Raw genomic sequence first — 18718 nt, forward strand, 5'->3', positions numbered from 1 at the left:
TCGGATTCTTTCCTCACTGACTTGGCATTCAAGGCCGTCTAGAAATGGGGCTCCAAACTGATTTTCCAATATCTGCCAGGCCTGGAGTCAGGAAGACTCATCTTTCTGAGTTCATGTCTGTCCTCAGAGACTCAGTAGCTGTGTGATCCTGGGCAAGTCACTTAACCCTCTTTTCCTCAGTTTCCTCGTCTATAATATGAGCTGGAAAAGGACATGGAAGCCACTCTAGTATCTCTGCCAATAAAATGCCAAACGGGGTCATGAAAAATGAGATGTGACTGGAATGACTGAACAACAACTTGCAATGTAATGTAGACTTCCAACCTAATGGAGTAACCTGCCATCCCCTGAAAATGTCCAAACATTTCCAGCCACCATATCTTTGCTCGTGCTGTTCCCCATACACAGAAAGTACCCCCGAGCCCCCTGCATTACCATCCCACTTATCATTCAAGGTCCAGCTCCAACACAACCAGCTAGATGAAGCCTTCTCTGATTTCTAGCAGTTAAAATGACCTCTTCTTTACCAGAACTTAGCACTCGGCCCCACCTTGTGCCTTTAGCAGGTGGTAATTCACATTCTGGATGCCTGGGTGTCTCCTCCCTACTCTGATACAGCAAACTCCCAAAGGTCAGGGCCCCAGACTAACATTCTAGCACAGAGTACCAAGCAGAGGAGTTGTCGTTTTGTTTTTGTTGTTGTTGTTGGTGGTGGTGGTGGTTTTTTGTCACTTTGTTGTTGTTCTTTTTTTAAAAAATTTTTTATTTTTTGGTGAGGCAATTGGGGTTAAGTGACTTGCCCAGGGTCACACAGCTAGTAAGTGTCAAGTTTCTGAGGTCACACTTGAACTCAGGTCCTCCTGAATCCAGGGCCGGTGCTCTATCCACTGCACCACCTAGCTGCCCCCATAGCTTTGTTTTTAAACAAATATTTGTTTAATAACAACAACAGACGTTTACAGAAACATGCTAATATTCTGTAATTGTGATTCAAGGATTGTAAAGCACCTAATGTGCTTCCTTGAGCCTTGAACAGCTCTGGATCCTACCCATTAGCCCCATTTTTACAGATGTGGAGACTGAGGCTGAGAGAGGTGATTTGGCCCTGGTCACACAGCTACTGAGTGTTTGAAGCTGAATTTGAATGCAGGTCTTTCTGGCTACAAGTCCTGTTCATCATGACTAAACGGATGATGAGTCAACATGTACTCAGGAGATTAAGATTAGTGCAGGAAGAAAAAAAAAGATTAATGGGTCTTGAGAGAAAGATTCGGATTGTGGTCTCCAACATCACAATGCCATTATTTAGGGCCTTGGATCTGGAGTCTAGATCCCTACATCTAAGGAAGGGAAAACACATTGATCTATTGCCTACAATTGGCCCGGCACTGTGCTGTGCTTTACAAACCTCTCATTTCATCCTCACTACAACCCCTTGAGGTAGGTTCTATTTTTATTCCCATTTCACAACTGAGGAAAGTGAGGCAAATAGACATTAAGGGACTCACCCAAGGTCACACAGCTAATAGGGGTCTAAGGACAAATTTGAACTCAGGTCTTCCTGACCCCATTTTTATCCCCATTTTATAGCTGAGGAAACTGAGGCAAATAAAGATTAGGTGACTTGCCCAGGGGTCACACAGCTAGTAAGTATCTGAGGTCAGGTTTGAATTCAGGGCTTCCAGACTCCAGGCCTGGCACTCTACCCACTGCATTACCAGCTGCCTCAAAGACTATCTGGCCCAATTCCCTCATTTTACAGATGACGAGGCATAGAGGGGGAGTGTGACTTGTCCAGAGTCACACAGGAAGTACGAGGAAGAGCCAAGCCCCCTGTTTTCAAATCTAGTGCTCTTTCCTCTACTCCCTATAGCTCTTGTGATATAGAAAGAGCACAAGTCCCATCATTGAAAAACCTGTGCTCATCTCCCAGCTGTGTGACCCTGGATGGGTCCCTTCTCATCTCTTTTGTGCTGAGCACAGGCATAAGTGGGGTGGGCAGACACTGTTTCCTCAGCCGTGAAATGAGAGAGTCAGACTGGATGACCTTTGAAACCCCTCCCCACCCTAAATCCATGATCTTGGTGATTTGTGTGACCCTGGACAAATCACTGGACCTGTCAGCCTCAGTTTCTTGCAGATGGTTTCTGAGGACCCTGCCAGCTTTCAAACCAGCACCCTATGACCCCAGCCTCCTTATCTGTAAAATAAAGAGACTGGAGGCCAAGGTCCTTGTCTGGCTCCAGTGAAGATGCACCTCTAGGCACGGTGGTCATGGGTCAGTCATTTAGCCTCTTTTTCATCTACAAATTGGAAAAATGATGCCTCTAGTGCTTAGTTCTGAGGCTCGAATAAAATAACATTTCAAAACACACTATTTCAATGGTAAGTTATTGCATTTTCCTCTTTTTCAATGGGTGTCAGATGGAAGCAGACTTGGGACAAATTGTTAATCCTGCTGTTATTCATTTAAATTTAATGTTCTGTGGACTATTGCAAAGGTAGATACAATGACTCCTTTTTGTGACTGACTAAGAACACTGGGACATAAGCCACTTCTCTTTAGGATCATTGAAAGCGGCCTCAGGACAATTGCAGTAACGGATAGGATGGTAAGGATGACGGACACCTCATACTCGCTTTTGCTGCTGTCGTCAGTGCTATAAATGGTGCTACTTTGATGGGGGCTCAAGTCCATAGCCCTGGATGAGAGTCCCCCTAGACTCGAAAAGACAATCACATCCACGCCTATCCTTATTCAGACTACTCACCGATGCCCAAGTGGGTGTTGATGGAAGCATAGCGGGCGGTGCCAGTCAGATTTTTGTTTTCCCGGTAGGGGATGTGCTGGTGGGTGCGAGCGTCCCGGTATTTCTTGGCCAGGCCAAAATCGATGATATAAACCAGGTTTCCCTTCTTGCCCAGGCCCATGAGAAAGTTGTCAGGTTTCACATCTCGGTGGATGAAATTCTTAGAGTGGATGTACTCAATGCGGCTGATCTGGGGAGAGAGGGAGAGAGGGGTGTTAACAGTGAGTGCCCTGCTTCTGAGGAGCTGGGGGAGAGAAAGACAACTAGGCAGCAGTGAGCACAAGACCAGCTCAGGGAAAGATCCGCCCCCAACGTAGCTATTGCCATAGAATGCCTCCGGTGACTGTGCTCTGTCCCCTGAAGAGGCCACATACTCTCCTGCCTCTGGGTCCTTGCTCAGGCTGTGTCCCCATGCCTAGCATGCCCTCTTTCCCCTTCTTTGTCAGTTGAATTCCTACCCATCCATCCCATCCAACTCAAATGCTGATTCCTCCAGGAAGCTCTCCCCACTCCCCTCCACTGCAGACAATCTTCTCAGACTTCCCAGAGTAAAGAAAAAAATGAAATAGACCCTGCCCTCAGAGAGCTTACACTCTATTGGAGGAGACAACAATACAAAGAAAGAAATACTATGTATACACACACATACATGCACACACATATACACATACATGTACATACACACATATATACATATCTACATATATGTGTGTATACATGTGTGTATATGTATATATATATATATATATGGTGTTATAATAATCAATACAGTGAAGCTATGAAAGCTTCAAATTGCACTAAGACTTTTAGGACACCCTGTGCAAAGGAATACTCCAGGTCCAACATTTTGTGCACCATGGTGCCCCCTTGCTGCCTCTTTAGGGTCTGCAAAGTGATTTACACATTTTCTGCTCCTCCCGACAACCCTGTGGAGGAGAGAGGACCAGGGGTGTTGTTGTTGAGTCGTTTCAGTCCCGTCCAATTCTCTGTGACCCATTTGGGGGACTCCTCACCAAAGATAATGGAGTGGTTTGCCATTTCCTTCTCTGACTCATTTTACAGATGAGGAAACGGAAGCGAAGAAGGTGAGGTGACTTGCCCAGGGTCACACAGCTAATAGGTGTCTGAGGCTGGATTTGAACTCAGGTCTTCCTGACTCTGAGTTGTGTTAGTATTTCCATTATAAAGATAAAGAAACTGAGGCCCAGAGAGGGGAAATCATCTGACCAAGATGGCATTATTAGAAGTAGAAGACCAGGGACTCCCTCCCAGGTCCTCGGGTTTGTCCCATGATACCTCCCTTTCTGCAATACAAAGAACCCTAGACTAGGAGTTGGGAAACCTCGGTACTCGTCTCTCAACTCTGCCAGTTGTTGGTTAGATGACTTTAGTCACTTCTTGCTTGGAAGCTTCCCGCTGCCCATCTGCACATTCCTTCACCCCCTCATTTTAACCTGAAGCTTCACTTCCCCTGAGGATATCACATCCCAGCAACCCTCCCCACGGGAGGCCACTCATTCTCCCTCAGCAGCCTCCCGACATTGCCCAACAACTGCTCTTCTAAAAGCATGAGATCATAGGACCAGAGATGCAGGTCTGGAATCATCCTCAGAGGGCAACTCATCCAACCTCTTCATTTTAGAATGAGGAAACTGCAGGCATTTTAAACCCAACTTGTCCAAATCGGAACTTCCTTGTCTTTCCTCCTTGATATTCTCTCCAGGGACGTGACTGGCTTAATTAAGGTCACAGAGATAGTAAGCATCAAGGGTGGGATTTGAACCCAAGTCCTATAAGGACCCAGCTTGGGTCATCCTTTCTCCATCCTGGCTTCTGGCTTCTACTGACCTTCAGGTCATTCCCCCAACTACTTCCAATGACTTTGACATCTAGCTCACACTCTTCTCTTCCATCTAATCCCCTGCCACTACAAAGGGGGATTTCAATGTTTGTGTTGGCAAGCCTTCTGGTCTTCCGTCCCCAACATCTTCAGTTCCAACAACTGGTTCCACCACATACCATATAATTCTGCTGAGTATCCTTGGAAAAGACGGTAAAACTGGACTAAGTTCATGCACTTCCTTATCCAGGTTCTGGTAGTGGTAGTGGTAGTAGTAGCAATAGTAGTAGTAGTAGTAGTAGTAGTAGTAGTAATGGTAGTAGTGGTAGTGGTGGTGGTGGTGGTGGTGATGGTGGTATTGGTATTGGTATTAGTATTAGTATGAGTGTTAATAATATATCTCTTCTGTCCCTTCCTTCCCCTCTTTTTTTTTTTTTTTTTTTTTTTTTTTTTTAGTGAGGCAATTGGGGTTAAGTGACTTGCTCAGGGTCACACAGCTAGTAAGTGTTAAGTGTCTGAGGCTGGATTTGAACTCAGGTACTCCTGACTCCAGGGCCGGTGCTTTATCCACTGCTCCACCTAGCTACCCCTCCCCTCCTTTTTTTAGACTGAACCCACGATTTCATTAGTACAGGGAATTTCTAGTAGGGAAACTGTCTCTACCAATACAGATTAGGACCTGCTCATCAGCTCAATAATCTTGGCGAGCTTCCCGGAAGACTGAGGTCAAATAATCTGCCTAGGGAAACACAATCAGGATGGATTCAGAGGCAAGACTTGAACCCGGATCTTCTTGCCACTGAGAACAGCTCTCTACCCACTACAACACACAGCCTCTCATTCTATCTTTCTCCTCTTTGTATCTCATTGCCCACAGTGGCTGCTCCAAGCCCAGGCTGCCAACACCACCCACACAACATCTAGTTCCACTGAGGAGACTGAGACCATCCAATGGGAGCTTCCTCCTCTGCCCCCCAGATGGCATCGGCATCTTCTTTCCTCCTGGATGCGTCCCTAGACATGGGGTTTTTCCTATTCCGCACTCTCATCCCTTTACTCCCCACCTTGTGCCCAGTTCCCTCCCGCCCCTCCAAGATCAGTCACCTCTGCCTTTCTCTCTGCCCCTTCAGCCTCCCCCTTGCAGTGGCTTCTTCCTCCTATCTGCCTGCCAACACACTCACATCTTACTAAGACTTTAAAAAAGGCTTCCTTTCCGTGTCATCCAGCCACTATTCTGTCTTCTTTCTTCTCCTTCACTGCTTATCTGCAATCTGTTTCATCTGTTTCAATGCCTTGCCATCTGACTTCCATTCTCCATCCTCTGGTGAAACTCATGTCGTCATGAATGGATTCATGAATGGCAACATGGAATGCTGGGAAATGTACCAGATTTGGAGTCAAAGGACCTGGGTTCAAATACCAGTGCTAATACTTGGTAGCTGAGTGGTCTTGGAAAAGTCACTTGACTTTTCTAGGTCCCAGTTCCTGGACTATAAAATGAGAAGGGTAGAGAATAGATAGCCTCTGAGGTCACCCTGTCTCACATGAGAAAGTGGCCTCTGGAGGGGGGCTAACCCCTCTACCTGCTCAAGTGGTCCCATCCATCCCTTCCCCTCCAACACATTGCCCCGCCCTGTCATCCCCACTCTCTCACTTTCATCCTCTCCTGTCTACTGGCTCATTCCCTTCTGCCTACAAATATGCCCTTATCTCCCTTATCCTAAAAAAATAAAAACCACTTGATCCTTCCATCCCCAATATCATCTTGCATCTCTTCTGTTCTTCTCCTTGAAGGTGTCTCCATTTTCTTTACTCCAACTCCATACAATCTGTCTTCCACCCTTATCATTCTACCTAAACTACTCTCTCCAGAGTTAGTGATGGTCAAATCCAATGGCCTTAACCCTCTTTGCAGCCTTTGCCACTGCTGATCACCATTTCCTCTCTAGGTTTTTGGGATACCATCCCTCCTGGTTCTCCTCCTACCTCTCTGACTGCTCCTTCTCGGTCTCTGCTGGATCCTCCTCCAGATCCTCCCAGAAGTCTCTCCTGGGCTCTCTTCTCCCTCTGTACTACTTCACTTGGTGATCTCATCAGGTCCCACAGATTTAATTACCACCCGTTTGCTGATAATTCTCAAATCTATCTATCCTGCTCCAACCTCTCCACTGACCTCCAATCTAGCAATTCCAATTGCCTTTCAGACATTTCAAACTGCTCTAGGTTGGTTTCCCAAGGTCTCTGGCCCTCCTCTCCTCTCTTCTCTTCCTTCTCTCGTGCTGCAAACTTGCCCATCCTAGCTTCAACAACGACCTTTATATGGACAATTCCCAAACCTGCAGGTCACCTTGGTCCGGATCTCTCTTCTCAGCCCCAGTCCATTTTCAACAACCTCCAAGACACCCCTGTTTAGATGTCCTACCAGCATCTCAAACTCAACATACACAAAATTAAGATCATGAACTATCTCTCGGGTTGGCAACCTTGGCATCATCCTCAACTCCTCAGCCCTCCTCGATTTCCCTTTCTGTCATCACAGCACCGCTTGCATCTCTACTCACAGGATCAACATCTGATTTCCCTGACTGCCAAGTAAAGTTCAGTCTCTTTGGTTTGGCATTCAAGGTCCTTCACAATCTGCCATCCCAAGACAATTCTACCTTTGTCTCCCCTCCATGCTCCTGCCGTGTAACTCTCTTGCTTGGCTACATTCCCTTCTATCCTTTTAAAGTCCACTGCCCTCAGACGACCTTCCCCATGCCATCAAGGAAGTGATGACCTTCCCTTTCAGATCTCACAACTCAATTGTGTAACTTTCCTGCCCACTTACCAAGGAAGGAGTGTCTTCATTTTTCATTTGTATCCCCAGTGATTAGCAAAGAGCTTGGTACATAGTAAGTGCATAATGAATGCTTCTATATTCATTCAACAAGTATTCATTGTCAGTCAATTGAGAAACATTTATTAAGTGCCTACTGTGTACCCTGGGGATACAAAATGGGACAAAGACAGTTCTTGCCCTCAAGTAGCTCCCAGTCTAATGTGGGAGACAACACACACATATGTATACGAATGTCTATATTGCATCTATTATATATAAAATAATATTCTATTGGAAAGGGAGGCGGGGGCAGGAGATGAACACTATACCAACATAAACTGGTGACTTAGGAGACAACGTTCTGTGCTCGGTAGAGAGATCCCAACTCACCATCTGGTCAGCCAAGAGAAGGACAGTCTTGAGGCTGAACTTGCGGGAGCAGAAATTGAAGAGGTCTTCCAGGCTGGGGCCCAGCAGCTCCATCACCATGACGTTGTAGTCCCCCTCCGCGCCACACCACTTGATGGAGGGGATCCCCACTGCGAGAGGAAGAGGGGAAAAGGCACCACTCTAAGGTCACTGATGACTTCCCCCACTACCCCCAGTTCCCCCCGCCAGGACAGTCCCAAACCCTGAGCCACAGACACAGGGGATCCCCTTTCTCAAGGACTCGTAGGCTTACAGAGTCTCCTCTTCCCAAGGACTCTGGCAGGGAGGAAGGAGGTGCTCAGAGAGGCCACGTAACTGGACCGAGGTCACATACACAGCGAAGAGTTACAGGGGCCAGGGATATCTCAGCTACACTGTAACACCTCTGTCCAAGGGGGACCCCACTCACCTCCTCCCTGCATCATCTTGTAGAACTTGCTCTCGATGTGCAGCTGGGGGTGCTTCGTTTTTACACATTCCAGCTTAATGGCCACCTCCTCCCCAGAAGCAATGTTGGCACCTGAAGAGGGAAGCAAGGCAGGATGAGGTGAGAAAGAGAGTATGGGACCACAGCCTTGGAACCCAAGTGGGAGGAACCCTGGAACATGCAAAGTTGGAGATTGGAGGGAGTCTTAGAACAGGGAATAGCAGATCTGGGAGGGGCCTGAGGACAGGGAATAGCAGAGTACAGACTGTTAGAGCTAGAAAGAGATTTTAGAAAACATCTGGTCCAAAGCAATCAATTGTACAGAGGTGAAGGGACTTATGGGGAGCACTAATCTTCATAATAACCTTGGGAGGTGGGGGCGGCTCGGTGGGGCAGTGGATAAAGCACTGGCCTTGGATTCAGGAGGACCTGAGTTCAAATCCAGCCTCAGACACTTGACACTTAACTAGCTGTGTGACCCTGGGCAAGTCACTTAACCCTCATTGCCCTGCAAAAACAAACAAACAAAGAAAGCAAACAAAAAAATAATAACCCTGGGAGGTTCACTATCTTGCCCAGGGTCACACAGCTAGTCAGTGCCTGTGGCTGGATTTGTACTCAGTTCTTTCTGACTCTAGGTCCAAGAGCTCTATGTCCCACATCACCTAATCTCGCCAAGGGTATAGTGCTGGCATGTGGCAGTCATGATTAGAACCCAGATCCTATGACTTCAAAAATCTAGGGTGCTTCCCACTACACTACTCTGTCACCTTCCTTATCTTTCCTTCTCCAAATTCAACTTCACACCCATTGACAACAGGTACTGTCATTAGTGCACAGAGCACTGGGTCTGGAGTCAGGAAGACCTGAGTTCAAATCCAGTCTCAGACATACAAGGTCATCATCTCTCAATCTAATTATAAGCACCATGAGGGAAGGGATTCCATTTTATCTAAATAATCCTACCTCACCCTGCACTGCTTCACAAACTTCGAATTATGCAAGGAAGCAAAGCAAAGGATGTGATCATAGAGAAACAAGAAGTGACGCGTCAGGTAGGGATATCTGGGGATACCTCATGGATGACCCATATGTGTCATTGGGACCCACAGTAGGTAGAGAACTCAAGGAAAGCCCCCCAGCACACTGGTTGGAGCTTCCATGGCCACCTCATGGGATGGCGTTACACACGATGGACAGGCGGAGATGGAGAGAATACCCACATGGGTGAAATCCCAGACCCACTGAGCATTCAAGTACCTTTCCCAGCCCCTAAACCAGTGCCTGGCTCACACTAGGTGCTTAATAAATGCTTGCAAGATGAATGGACAGGGAATGTTACAACTTCCCAGCTTTGTCCTTATTTGCTCCCCACCCAAATTGGTGCCAGGTATTTGTTCAGTAGCAACCAACTGAACGCCACCCCCCACACCACCATTATAACACAAAGGGAGTGAGACCCCAGACACAAGAGTCAAAGTGACCGCTGCCTCCTCCTCCCATTCAGCCTCGCCCTCTCTTCTATCACCTCTTCAGGGAGCTGTCCAACCATGCTTACCCTACACCATATCTACTCTCTATCACCCAAGGGCAGTTGGTCTGGTTCCACCAAATCACTGGCTGCCCTTCGTCCCTCCATTCATTCATTTTATTAAGTGCCTACTGGTTCTGAGCACCCTCCTAAATGCCCATCGACTTGTAGCTGATTCCTTGTGAGGAAGAGCGGAGGGGAGTCTTCCCAGGGTGGCAAGAATATTGGACAGGGGGTCCAAAGGCAGGGGTTCAAATTCCAGCTCTGCTACTTATTCTTCAAATGGTCTTGGGCTACTCATTTCCCGTTAGCCCCCTCCTCTGTAAAATCAGGAGGTTGGACTCCTGACCCATATGGTCTCTGGAAAATGACCCTAATCAGAAGGGCTCAGCCTCCATCTGCTGTCTGTGAAGCAGCCTCAGCTCTGGCAGACAAGCTTAAACGTGAATCTTCCTCATAGGGAAGAGATCCCTGGGGTGGGAAGTGTGGCCTATGACTCCCCTCCTCCCACCCCAGGGGCCTGAACCTGACTACCAAAGCCTCATCGGGAGCCATAGCAGCAACTCCTCAACAAGGCTCCAGCCCTGGGCCAGGGATTGGGGAGCACTGAGCATCCTGGGGACCTCTGATCGGGGGTTGGGCCACAGAGGCAGATTTCAGTCCAATGTCCTAACATAAAGAATCAGCCAGATGTGGAGTGGAATGGCCTGGGAGGTGACCCCCACCCCGTGCCCCCCACCCCAGGTCTTCAGAGGCTTGTCTGGGCTGCTATAGAGGGTGGGGTCTTTGTTCAGGCAGGTGTTGGCCTTGATGGCCCCAGAGGTCCTTTCGAATTCTTCGGCTCCTCGGAAGCGATCGCTTTTGAGCCGCAGGCTTTCTCCTACGCACATTTCTCAGACTTTCTGCTGTCTAATTCCTGGCCTCCCCACCTGGGTCCCTGAACCTGCGAGGTTCCCTGCGGTTCAAGACTGTCTATACCCAATCCCAGATTACCCAGGCCCCATCTGCCTGGGCCTTCCTTGCTGTCATTAGCTCCCTCCCTGCACCCCCTCGCTTTCCCCGTCTGCTCCCGAACACTCCAGGGCACGCAAGTGTGCCATCCCTAGGGCTTAGGGCCACACACAGTTCAAACAAAAAGAAAAAGGCTGCAGGAAGGCCTCCAGAAGAGTCATATGCGGGGATGTACCTTCTCTCCTTTGCAGAGGTGGAGGGCAATGGGTGCAGAATAGCACATACACTGTCAAACATAGTTGATGAGTTGGTTAGTTTTGCTAAAATGCTTCCCCTCATACTACTTTTAAAGCTTTTATCGATCTATTTTTTTCCTTCTGTCCTTTCTTTCCTTGCTCCCTTCCTTCCATTTCTCCTTTGAGGCTGGGTCTCCCTATCTCACCCAGGCTAAAAGTACAGTGGTTACTCTTGGGTTAATCTCATTACTGATTAACATGGGGAGGGGAAGGGGATGAGCATTTATATTGTACCTACTATGTGCCTGACACTGCATTAAGCACTTTACAGATATTATCTCCTTTGATCCTCACATCAACCCTAGGAGGTAGGTGAGAAAACTGAGGCAAACAGACTTGCCCCAGGTCAGAGGGCTTGTCAGTGTTTACCCCAGAGCTCTAGCCTCAATTCCATGCCTTGTGTGACCTGCTTCCTTTTCAACCTGGGCCTATTCTCCTCACTTTAGGTGTCTGGAGTCTACCATATCGGTGTGATCTATTAGCCCGACCTTACACTCAAGAGCTTCCAGTCTCATCCTCCCCAGTAGTGGGATCCTGTGCTTTCAACATTCTGCCTAGCTTGTTATTCTTTGTCACAGCGGGGGGCTCTGTGGAAAAGGGCGAGGGGAGGGCAGTATTTGGAAATTAAAATAATTTTAAAAACAAAATACATTCATACAAAATGTTTAAAAATGGGGCAGCTAGGTGGCACAGTGGATTGAGCACCAGCCCTGGAGTCAGGAGGACCTGAGTTCAAATCTGACCTCAGACACTTGACACTAGCTGTGTGACCCTGGGCAAGTCACTTAACCCCAGTTGCCTCACCAAAAACAAAACAAAACAAAACAAAACAAAAACCAAAATGTTTAAAAAGAGAGTATCAATTAAAGACCCTTCCCCAGTCCAGACTGAGTGGGTAGTCCTGGCTTGCTGGCAATTCTCTAGCTGAAGTTCTCCTGGACTACTTGGAGCCCCCACTCAGAATGTTCCCATCTCCTCTGGTCCCAGACCACCTCCAGCCAGTTTGAGATCAGCCACTATAGTGCTCCGAATGGAACTTACTGACAGCTCGTGATTTCAAGCCCATTCCCGGCCAATCAGGGAGCCTCCTGAGCACTCCGGGAACCCCATCCTGCTATAGTCCCTAGCTCCTTCCCCCTCTAAAGGTAGACAGGAGAAAGATTCTCCCATCGAAGACATTAATATGGTTGCATCCTTTGCCCAGAAAAAAGAGACTAATTTAGCCAGCAGCCCCCATTTCCCCCCAAGTCCACACAAGTCAAGCCATCTCCTCAGATATGCTGCCCAGCAGATGCCCCAGATTGTGGGGGAGGGGAGCTTCCTCATCTCACAGCATCTCATCTACTCCATGAGCCTAGAAAGTGGTCCAGACAGTGCTTCCTCCCTGCCCCTGCTTGTCTCCCAACTGTCTGGCAAGCTGGAGGCTCAGAGATTCTATCTTATGGGACCTCTGTGAGCCGGTCAGCTACAGTTCCAACATGCAATCAAAGACTTAAACAAGTACCTTCTTCCTGGTAATATCTCTGAAACCAGGAGAGGCTCCCAGCCAGGGAGGGTGTCTTTGTATGGCCCCGTCTGGAGGGAAGACACCCTCACAACTATCTTAACACCCAGCCAGGAAGGGTCAGAAGAAACTGGAGAATCTCAAAGCTAGAAGAGATACCAGAGGTCCATCCACAAGTCCAACCCAGACCTAGAAAGGCAGATTGGTCAAGGAAGCCCATCACAATGGGCTTAGAGTCAAATGAGGAAGACATAGGTTCAAATCCTGCCTCCTCCAACTCATGCCAGCTGTGTGACCCTGGGTAAGTCACGTGGCTGTGCTAGGCCTTGGTTTCCTGCTCTGTAAAATGAAGGGACTGGGCTAAGTGATCTTCAAGGTTCCTTCTGTGTAAAATAGGGGACTTGGACAAGGTGGCCTTTGGGGTCTTTTCCGGCTCTCGAGTTTCACTCCAGTAATCTGAAGAGGGTTTATAGTCACCCTGATGAGAGACCTGGAAGACAGGTGCACTCTGGGTATTTCTTCTTCTCCTGTCTGCTCCTTGGTATCACAGAACATCAGAGCTGAAAGGGGGCTTGGAGATCATGTGATTCAACATCTTCATCTTCATCATCACCACCGCCACCATCATCATCCTCATGAGTAAGCTTAATAACCCGCATTTACATAAACCATCAAAGTTTGCAAAGCTCTTTGACATAATTGTCTCAGGGGAGCCTCAAGACAAGCCCGTGAGATAGTCAGTGCAAGTACTGAGGCTGGCAGAGACTTTCTCAAAGTAGCACAACCAGTAAGCAGACAAAGGGAGGGTTTGAAGCCAGGTCTGTCTATGGGGCCGTTTGGGGTCTCATTTGACACCTGGGGAAACTGAAACTCCAATTCCCACAGCGAGTTTGTGTCCGCGCTAAAATGAGCACCCAAGCCTCCTGACTCTCAGGACAGGGCTCTTCTCCCTTAATAATTATAATTATACACAGCATTTATAGAGTATCTGAAGTTTTACCTTCCACACATTATCTCACTGGAGTCTCACTAACAAACTGATCCCGGCTGTTTTGCAGATTTGTCTGCAATTATTGCCATGATGGCCATTTTACAGATAGGGAAACAGAGTCAGAGAGTAGGTAAAGTGACTGGTCAAAGGCCCCACATCTGGGAGGTGGCTGGGGCAGGATTCAAATCTAAGCCTGACTTCCTGACTCTGGATCCAACATTCAATCAAACCTCATCCTCAAGATGCCACAGGACTCACGATGAATCACATCCTATGGCAGGATATAAGACAAGGGACCTAGATATGATCTTTTTTTTTTCTTTAAGTAGCTCTCCCTGGGGACTGGGTTGATTTGAAAAAAAAAAAGGTTTTTGGTTTTGTTCAATGATTTCATCGCTATGAGAAACTCCCTCTACCCAAGCGGGTCAGGTTCATAGAGGGTTGGTTGGTCTTAGCCTGGGCTACTTAGAGGTTAAATGACTTGTCCAGAGTCACCAAGAAAATGTTTGAGGCAGGATTCAAAGCTTTGGAGATTCTCTTCACTGAGGACCATTTATTCCCCTTAGAAAGTTACCAGAGGGGGCCGCCAAGTGGCACAGTGGATAGAGCACTGGTCCTGGAGTCAGGAGGACCTGAGTTCAAATCCGGCCTCAGACACTTAACACTTACTAGCTGTGTGACCCTGGGCAAGTCACTTAACCCCAATTGCCTCACCAAAAAAAAAAAAAAAAAAAAAAAGAAGAAAGAAAGAAAGAAAGAAAAAAGAAAGTTACCAGAGGACACTGGGAACTTAAATGACTTGTCCATGGTCACACTGCCAGTGTGTCAGAGATAGCTGCTTCTCCAAAAACCCCAAACAGTCCTACACGGCCAAATTCTTCCAGGATGGAAGATGATATACATAATGACTTCAGCATTGCAAATGGAAAGAACAACAGAACAATCAAAACTAAATTTTGAAAGGATTCCTTTATGGATGTGGGAGATAATGAGTGTGGAATGATGCATACCCTGGATAGGACACTCAGTAGATATTCAGTTAGTCTGGCTTAAGTGCTCTCCCCCAATTCCCCTTTGTGTTTATTCTTTAGTTTAATAAAGCACTCTCTGGGAGGGGGAAAGGGTAAATTAAGAAATGAAGGGGATATAAAAGCAATTTTTTTTTTCGGGGCAATGGGAGTTAAGTGACTTGCCCAGCGTCACACAGCTAGTAAGTGTCAAGTGTCTGAGGCCGAATTTGAACTCAGGTCCTCCTGAATCCAGGGCCAGTGCTTTATCCACTGTGCCACCTAGCTGCCCTAAAAACAATTTTAAAAAATTTAAATCTTGTCATTTGCAAGGCTGAAACAAGAGGTTTCTCAGGGGTCCCCTTCCTGAGTCCTATTCATAGACTCAATCAACCAACCAAAGAACATCTGTGGGGAACTTATATCCTAGCTCAAAGTTTGAGTCCTGTGACAGAGTGGGAAGTACGCTGAACTTGGGGGTTGAGAGGTAGCTGGTGGTGTAGTGAACAGAGCCCTAGGCCTGGAGTCAGGAAAACCTGAGTTCAAATCCAGTCTCGGACAGTTACTAGCTGTGTGACCTTGGGCAAGTCATTCAACCTCTGTTTGCTTCATTACTTTACTAGGTTGTATGACCCTGCCTTTCCTCTGCTATCTTGGCTCTGCCTGCCCCTCTGTTTTATAAATAAGGAAACAGCTAAGTTGTATGACTCTAAGCTCAGCTCTTGCAGTTTGGGATTCTGGTATCTTAGCTCTCGCATTTTGTAACTGTATGACCGTGGACAAGTCATTTAACAGGGGTACAAGTTCCTTCCTCCACTACCCATCTATGGTGAGCCTCAAGTAAGATCCTCATATCTGTGTTAAGTGGTCCTGATGACTCTTGGGGACCTCTCTACAAACATAAACTCTTATCATTATTACCCACACACCCTCTTCTCTTGCTAAATGTTGGAAGCTACAAAGACAATAAGGCAATGACTTGGCCAAGGGCCATTGGTAGCATGTGATGGAGTTAGGATTTGAACCCAAGGACTGTGGCTTCAAAGCAGAGCTGGAGAGGGACTACCAGACAATGGCCAGAGAGAGCTGCCCTTGGCAGGCAGGCCAAAGAGCAGAGTCTTCCTTAGAATTATACCTGGGGGATGAGTAGGCTAAGGGGTGTGTGTGGGTGTGTGTATATTTGTGTGCATGCCATGGGCAGGTCAATAGACTGATGAATCCCTCCTCTCTCCCATCTCCTCCCATACCTACACAGGGGCCAGAGTCCAGGAGGAGGGGATGCACACGCCACCCTGCCCACTCCTGGGCAGAACAGACTGTTCCAGACATTCATTCAAGGTGTTTCTCCAATCTCTGATCCAGATGACAGGGCGGGAAGTGTCGAGGGGGTGGGAGAAGGGGCCGGGAAGGGACCCGCCCAGGGTTCCCCAGGTAACGGGATAGGACTGAACATTCCCTTCTAGGCCAGTGGCCAGGATAGGGAGGCTGTCCCAACCTCCTCCCCCTTTCAGGACACCAATCTCACAGATGGGGGATCCCTACTGTGCCTCCCCGAAGGGGATCTAGGAGTTGGGCCAAGATGTGAGAGACTCCATCTATCTACTGGACACAAAGACTTCCCAGCTGCCCCCAGGGCATACTTGGCTCTCCTCCATCCGGGGAAAGAGCCCCTCTTAACAAGTCTACTGAAGGCCTAGGAAGCAGGACCATTGGATTATATGGTCACAGGCTCAGTGAGTGAGAGTAGGAAGGCACCACAAAACCTATCAGATCTAATCTGTTCATTTTACAGAGGAAGAAACTGAGTTCTGGAGGTCAAGTGACTTGAGCTGAGACTTGAACCCAGGTCTGCTGATTCTCAAGTCTTCTCCTTTACTTGATGGGTGGGAGGGGTGTTTTTGTCCTGCTCTCCTCCTACATGCAGAGGTATAGAGGGATACCATGGTGAGGACCACAAGGCCAGGGCCTGCCCTACCACTGAAAGGTGGCTCCTGTTGGCTAAAGGGCATCCAGCCTTGCTCTGCTTGGCTCCAGTGGGCTGGACTTGGGGCAGAGGAGGGAAGCAGGTTGAGACCTGATACTATGAGACTCGCCCACAAGGATCATGGGCAGCCTTCTCCTCCTAAAGCAGAGGTTGGACCTTTGGTCAGGCATGTCCTAGCGAGGATTCTCTGAGGGTCTGGGCTAGACTACAGGGCTGCGGAGCTCCTTCTGAACTGTCAGGCTCTAGGATCTGGTGAGTTCAAATCCTGTTCAGGGGGGGCAGCTAGATGGCACAGTGGATAAAGCACCAACCTTGGATTCAGGAGGACCTGAGTTCAAATTCAGCCTCAGACACTCGACACATACTGGCTGTGTGACCCTGGCTGGGCAAGTCACTTAACCCTCATTACCCCACAAAAAAACCAAAACCAAAACCAAATCCCGTTCAGACACTTAGAATCTGTGTGAGTCGTTCATCCTGTTTGCCTCAGTTTCTTCATCTCTAAAATGGGTATGGTGATAATAGCCCCTACTTCCCAGGGTGGTTGTGAGGATCAAATGAAATAGTTTGAAAATGCATTGCTAAACCTTAAAGCGCTATATTGCTATCTTCATCATTACCCAAGGTTCCCAAATCTTGGGCTGAAAGAGACCTCAGAGGCCATCTAGTACAGCCTTTTTATTTTATAAAGGAGGAAAGGGAGGTGCAGAAAGTAATCTGCCTAGGATCATAAAACTAGTAAAAGCCAGAGACAGAATTTGAACGCAGGTCCTTTAACTCTGGAGCCAACCTCACTGGCTCCTGTGACTTAAGGGAGTGGCCGCTGACATAGTACATTGCACTGAAGACCCCTACCCCACCCCCAAACATCCCCATTTCCCAGCACACCCAAATCCCCAGCCTATCTTATTTCTTTTTTTTATTTTAATCATTTTTATCTTATTTCAATAACGTCAATGATCCAGCCTAACTTGGAGAAAACAGCATTGGCTTTGGAGGCAAAGGACTTGGGTTTGAATTCTGGGTTTTCTCCTTACTCCTTGTCCGAATTAGGGCCAGTTGCTTCACCTCTGGGCCTCTGTTTCTCCATCTGTAAAGTGAGGGGTCAGACCAGATGGTCCCTGAGGCCCCTTCCCTCCCTGTCTAAACCATTAGCTCATGATCCTATCATTCAGTGATCTTTAAAGTTTCTTCCTATTCTGGGGCCTCTGAGCTCTCCAGCTCCCTCACCGCAAACTGGATTGGTCCCTTCTGATGGAGAGCAAGGAAAGGACTCTTCACGGGGCCTCTCCGTGACCTTGGCAGAGCAGGCCTGAGGAGGAGGAAGTGAGCAGAAGGCACACTTCTGCAATTTTGCTCTTCTGGCTGCTGGGAATCGCAGGGAGCATGGAGGGGGAGGGGAGGGAGCAGGGCTAGACTCTCCATTTCTGCCAAACTGGTTTCCAAATCAGGAGCTGGGGTTGGGGTACGCAGGCTTTCCTGGGGGCCTGTAGGCCTCTCTCAAGGATTAAGCTTGGTTCTGGGCTAGCCAAGGAAGACATCTGCCAGCAGGATAAGGATGAGAAGTCTGACCGGCCTGAATAAGGGTGAAAAATAAGGAGGTCCTTGTCCAAGGCCCCATGGGGCCCGATTAGAAGTCAAAGGACCTGGGTGCGAATTCAGACTCAATCACTAACGACCTGTGTGATCTTGGACGAGTTTCTAACCCTGTCTGGCCTCCCTCTCCTCACCTATAAAATAATGATACCAATACCAGACCTGTTACATGTTCTTTGTTAATATCTCCCCCAGGGCCACTGTTGAGATTCAAATGAGAGAATCAAATGAGAGAATCAAATGAGAGAATCAAATTTTGTGAAATGCTACATAGGGAGGCTATGGAGTAGAGTGGAAAGAGCCCTACCTCTGTAGTTAGAGGAACTGGGTTCAATTATTGCATCTGACGCTCACTGACCTTGGCAAGTCTCTAGACTTCTGTAAAATGAGGAGTTGGAGTGGTAGCTAGGTGGTGCCGTGGATAAAGCACCAGCCCCAGATTCAGGAGGACCTGAATTCAAATCCAGCCTCATACACTTGACACTTACTAGTTGTGTGACCTTGAGCAAGTCACTTAACCTTCATTGCCCT

At 47.9% G+C, this 18718-nt stretch overlaps 1 protein-coding gene across 4 annotated transcripts in view; it reads right to left on the bottom strand.

The window, feature by feature from the left end:
- Positions 1 to 18718, bottom strand: part of CSNK1E (casein kinase 1 epsilon) — a 65007-nt gene that overhangs the window by 20313 nt on the left and 25976 nt on the right. For all 4 annotated transcript variants that reach the window (XM_043966967.1, XM_043966966.1, XM_043966968.1 and 1 more), the window contains exons 3-5: positions 8310 to 8420; positions 7862 to 8010; positions 2772 to 3000 (exon numbers count right to left, since the gene is read on the bottom strand). In XM_043966967.1, coding sequence (XP_043822902.1) covers positions 2772 to 3000; positions 7862 to 8010; positions 8310 to 8420 — 489 coding nt within the window. The remainder of the gene's footprint in view (positions 1 to 2771; positions 3001 to 7861; positions 8011 to 8309; positions 8421 to 18718) is intronic.

This window comes from Dromiciops gliroides, chromosome 5 (assembly GCF_019393635.1).
Source record: "Dromiciops gliroides isolate mDroGli1 chromosome 5, mDroGli1.pri, whole genome shotgun sequence".
Lineage (NCBI taxonomy): Eukaryota > Metazoa > Chordata > Mammalia > Microbiotheria > Microbiotheriidae > Dromiciops > Dromiciops gliroides.